This window comes from Electrona antarctica (assembly GCF_951216825.1).
Source record: "Electrona antarctica genome assembly, chromosome: 8".
In the NCBI taxonomy this organism is placed as follows: Eukaryota; Metazoa; Chordata; class Actinopteri; order Myctophiformes; family Myctophidae; genus Electrona; species Electrona antarctica.
In genome coordinates this window covers 25425522-25431063 of record NC_136789.1, presented here as the reverse complement: position 1 = coordinate 25431063, position 5542 = coordinate 25425522, and the positions used below count along the sequence as shown (strand labels likewise).

The following is a 5542-nucleotide window of genomic DNA, read 5'->3' as shown; positions in this document are numbered from 1 at the left end:
TTAGTTTAGGCTCTCCCTGCCGTTGATGTTTCCACTGCCTTGCTGCAAAGTGTGATCTACCACCAAACTATAACGGCTAAATCCATTACAAACTAATACGGGTATGAAGGGCATGAGAGTAAAGAAATGTAGGTCTCAGGGGCTCAACTCTAAAGTCCCAGCTTGTTCTGCATCATAATTAAGATGTTATTTAGGATTCTCCTCAGCAAATTATTGATTTTTTTTCCCCTCGTTCCACCTCAACAGCTAAAGCAACTCAAATTGACCGTCACACCAACACCCCCAACCTTATGTCCTCTGCTTCTTTCAATGCCCCACAATCACAGTCCTATTAACAACACACTACCTGCCCAAAGGATTATCCATCAACCACAGTTGATGTAATGGCTCCTGATTGGCCAAAGCCTGTTTTTTGGGGCGGTGAGTTTAATACATGTTAATCATGATTAATCCTAATCTCCTCTCGGGGGGGGGGGGGACAACACAGGGGATAAAAACAAGCATATGGTCTGACAAAGTCAATTTAACGGCGACATAATGGTACACTGAGCTCCTCATACAGAGGGCAGAGGGAGGTGGGATGATGGGAGATGGAGGTGTAACGTGAGCAATGCTCAGCGGAGAGTTTGACAAAGCTAAACACGAGCACCAGTGAAGGAAGAGTATACCCCCTCTTCCCCATCCCCCTCTTGCAACGTAGAGCTGCCAGGCACAGCCATCAACCTGCCATGGGCAATACACATCAGTTACGGCTCAACACTCGCCATGAAACACTAACGCAAGCGTGGGGAAGACATTCCCCGTCATTCTGTCTGTATTACCGGCGCGCAGGCGCGTACAGGTCATCATGTGTTGTTTGTCATGTTCATGTTTGGTTTCTTCTATTGTGTGACATTTAAAATACATTGCTCCTCTTTATTCCACCCCAGACCAGTCTCAACAGGAGAGGTCAAACTCCGTTGCTGTGGTAGGAGCTGTGATGGGTGCGGTCTTCGCTCTGTTCCTCATTGCAGTCTTCACCATCGTCATCCTCACTGCCCGGAAGGCCCCTCCCCCTGTCTTTACTGACAAAGTGTGAGTCCCACAAATAATTCATGCTGCAGAAAATGATCAGCTGTTTAATTAATGGCATATTGCATCCATGACATTAACTGAATGGATTCCGGTGGATGTTTCTGTTGGGATTCACGCTGTGCTACGATCCATTGTCCAGGAAGGTTATGGTACAAGGTTGAGAGGTGGCAGGTAATTGCTGTCTTGGCAGGGAGCCCTTATCCCATTTTGCTGTGTTTGTTTCCATGCTTGCCCTGCACTCATGTTAATGTTGGTGTCCGGGGCCAGGGCAAAGAAAAACTTCTGGATTAAATTATTTACCTGGGAGCTAGGTCACACACTGACTCCTCCTGGGATTTGTGTGTGTGTGTGTGTGTGTGTGTGTGTGTGTGTGTGTGTGTGTGTGTGTGTGTGTGTGTGTGTGTGTGTGTGTGTGTGTGTGTGTGTGTGTGTGTGTGTGTGTGTGTGTGTGTGTGTGTGTGTGTGTGTGTGTGTGTGTGTGTGTGTGTGTGTGTGTGTGTGTGTGTGTGTGTGTGTGTGATACACACATGGCTGGTACAGCAATACCTCCCCGTTCCATGTGAAATATGAAAACCCAATCAGGGTCCTGTAAAAATATCAGTGTTATTGCGTTTCACAAAGGATAACATTTATTTAGCATGAGTTCTAAAAATTTTGACATTTAAAAAATAATGAGCCTGCAACTCAAAGATATCCTCAAATTGGCGGTAAGGTTCTAACAATGGTCTATTTTTGGTACTGAGGCTATATCCTCACTTATCCAGAGGCATGCATCTATAGTAGTTTGCAATTAATCCCAACACAAATTCCTCGTATTTTCAGCTTAATACTCCATCGCGGTACAGTGCCAAAAAAGAACTGACCTACAACCACAATGCATTATTTCTGGCAAGCACTGTCGTACTATGGAGTATAAATGCAACCCTGAATGGATGTCCCTGTGGGACGACAGGATGCAATCTGCCCTCATCCCTCTCTGTCACCACACAGATATGAAAGCCCATTTTTATAATGGATGTGGGGCAGCGTGCAATCGTGAATACATGAGCTGTAAAGCCACAACCCCATCGAGTGAGAAAGTAGCAGAACCACGATGATGATTTCTGACTGAATAAAAGGCTCACGAGGCAATGAACGTCCAATGTTGGAAATCAATAGCTACTGTATGATGATGACATCACTTTATGAATGGCTCAGGTCAATATCTAGGTCTCAGCGCATTTAAACTAATGAGATGGTGAACTCTGGCCTCAACCTCTTACTTCACTTAAATTGAGGTCCCTCTGTGAAGAATCTTAACGGCAGCGTCCATTACTCATCCAATTTATTGTTACTTTATGTAATTTGCTGTAGTATGCATGTCTATATCAACCCTACTCCCACATGAATATGGCTATTTAATGGAAAATACTCCTTTCACGGCGTACTAGAAACGACAATTGGATTAGGGCCTAAACTTTGAAAATGTAACGGAACACATTAAGTAAGCATTGGTCAATTACTATAATGTCACAATTCTAATTCTCATTTTCCTGTCACTGCTGTCTCTCTCTCTCTCTCTCTCTGCAGCATTGATCTCCCCCCAACTCACAAGCCCCCTCCTCCCTATACCGAGAGACCCCCTGCCATTCCTATTGGAGTCCATGCCTCACAAGTGGCGTGGCTGTGTCAGGTAATCATCTCCAGCACACTTACCAGTGGCGTGCACAGACATTTAGAGGGGCAGGTGCTCAAGTGAAAAAAGGGCACCTTGTGCAGCGCGTGGAACCGGCCGGTTGCCTTAATAGTGTGAGGTTTATAGATTTTGGGGCCAATGTCACCATGGTCCACATACTGTACAGTGTCAAAAATCAAAAGGGCACATTGCCAAAAGGGCAGGGGGTGCTCTAGCACCCCCTAGTGTCTATCTGTGCACGCCACTGACACTTACACACATAAGGATGTTCTTAGACACTTACACACATAAGGATGTTCTTAGCCGGTAGAGAAGAGAGATCACTGCCAGCTTTTAGAGACAACTTTTGCTATTTATAGCCACGCCAGAAAGAGTCTTTCACCCTCCAAAATGAAAGTCTTTCACCCTCCAAAATGAAAGAGTCTTTCACCCTCCAAAATGAAAGAGTCTTTCACCCTCCAAAATGAAGAGTTTTTCACCCTCCAAGATGAAAGAGTCTTTCACCCTCCAAAATGAAGAGTTTTTCACCCTCCAAGATGAAAGAGTCTTTCACCCTCCAAGATGAAGAGTCTTTCACCCTCCAAGATGAAAGAGTCTTTCACCCTCCAAAATGAAGAGTTTTTCACCCTCCAAGATGAAAGAGTCTTTCACCCTCCAAAGAGTCTTTCACCCTCCAAAATGAAAGAGTCTTTCACCCTCCAAAATGAAAGAGTCTTTCACCCTCCAAAATGAAAGAGTCTTTCACCCTCCAAAATGAAAGAGTCTTTCACCCTCCAAAATGAAAGAGTCTTTCACCCTCCAAAATGAAAGAGTCTTTCACCCTCCAAAATGAGTCTTTCACCCTCCAGAAAGAGTCTTTCACCCTCCAGAAAGAGTCTTTCACCCTCCAAAATGAAAGAGTCTTTCACCCTCCAAAATGAGTCTTTCACCCTCCAGAAAGAGTCTTTCACCCTCCAGAAAGAGTCTTTCACCCTCCAAAATGAAAGAGTCTTTCACCCTCCAGAAAGAGTCTTTCACCCTCCAAAATGAAAGAGTCTTTCACCCTCCAGAAAGAGTCTTTCACCCTCCAAAATGAAAGAGTCTTTCACCCTCCAAAATGAAAGAGTCTTTCACCCTCCAGAAAGAGTCTTTCACCCTCCAAAATGAAAGAGTCTTTCACCCTCCAAAATGGGTCTTTCACCCTCCAAAATGGGTCTTTCACCCTCCAGAAAGAGTCTTTCACCCTCCAAAATGAAAGAGTCTTTCACCCTCCAAAATGAAAGAGTCTTTCACCCTCCAAAATGAAGTGAACTGTGTGCGTTTAAAGGAGCATTCAGTGATTTGGATGATTTGGAAAAAACCCTGGTCCACCCCGGTAACAAGATGTGCACATGCACACGCTCTACAGTGGGGGGAAGTACAACAGACCAACAGCATGTGCACCAAGGCCCGCCCCACTCGATCCTGATTGGATGAAGGCTTTGCCACCCAAAGCCCAAACTGAAACTAGGGTTTTTTGACCCCAGGGGCTGACTGGGGACAGGGAGGAACTCCTTATATGGTCAGCACACTTTATAGTAGGGGGGATTATCCAAAAAATAAGAAAAAATAAGTGATATTTGAATTAAGTGAAATCACTGAATATACCTTTAAGAAACCCCACAGCTCCCCTCGTTTTACATCAAATTATTTGACATAATATTCTTCTCAAATCATACTTACCAAAATATAATGATATGCAATACATACATTAACAAAAAATATATTCACTGTAGAGGTCTGATGTTGTTAACATGCCTCTGCTTCCCTAATTACCATCGTCCAGTATATCAGTACCTCGTTATTCACCCTCCTTTCTGACCATTTTGTCTTGCCTACAAATCTGTGTTTATAGGCAGAAAATGCTTCAATCAGTCTAATGTTTAGCGCCATATATCGTCCTGTACCACAACATATATATTCACCTGTTTAAAGCATTTGTCTCCTTGAACTACATGTAAACCCAACTGGCCTTGGATCAAACCCTGCCATGTCATTCCTCCTCCTGTGCTTTCCTGCACCGTTTAAAGGCAAATGGCCAGGGAATGGACTGCCCATGCACTCTCTTTTAAAATAGCTACAGTATTTATAAATATCACCAGCGAGCGACTGCAATGACATCATCTTGATGTGATGTGCATTGCAGACCCGCAGGGCAGAGCGCAGGTATGAGGGAGCTGAGCGAGCGCCTCCTACTACACGGCCTGTGCAGCACGCAGCCCAAAGCCCCACCCACCATCAGCTGTCCGGCCACCAGTGGGTGTGTCATCAGAGCGGAGAGGACCGTGTTTACATCAATCACCGGGAGCACTACGTGTGACAAGACGCACCCTGACCGACCACACGATCAAGCGAGGAACTGTCAGTCAATCATTCTGACCGATATCAATAAGCTCATGAAATCCACTTGACTCACAGCCCGGCGTCCTGGAAATGAAACGGCTGTTGTGGCATTGTAGGACAAATCCCGCTGTAAATCACACTGATGGTTATCACCAGTTTGATGTATTTTTTCTTTTTGCTATCATTAGTGTTTAATTTGTTTCTATATATGAAGTGCCCTGTATTTCCACAGCATTTACTGGTGTATCTCCAGAAGTGTATTCAGAACATCTGCCTCCTATCAACTCATGCATTCCAAAATGAGTAAGTAAGTATTGATATAAAATGTCTACATTTCATCTGTTGTCGGCCAAACATAGCTGATGGTCAACTGAAAGATGTTTTTCAGTTGAAAAATCAATGTTTTTTTATTTGAAAATCATTATTTCCGTC

The 5542-nt window shown here is 44.2% G+C and overlaps 1 protein-coding gene across 1 annotated transcript; it reads left to right on the top strand.

Moving 5' to 3' along the window:
- Positions 1-840: 840 nt before the first annotated feature.
- Positions 841-5087, top strand: LOC306928674 (uncharacterized protein; the record flags this gene model as incomplete). The annotated part of the gene is made up of 3 exons (XM_079508944.1): positions 841-1074; positions 2644-2746; positions 4914-5087. The coding sequence occupies exons 1-3, from the start codon at positions 980-982 to the stop codon at positions 5085-5087; spliced, it is 372 nt and encodes a 123-aa protein (XP_079365070.1). The 5' UTR covers positions 841-979.
- Between the last annotated feature and the right edge of the window lie 455 nt (positions 5088-5542).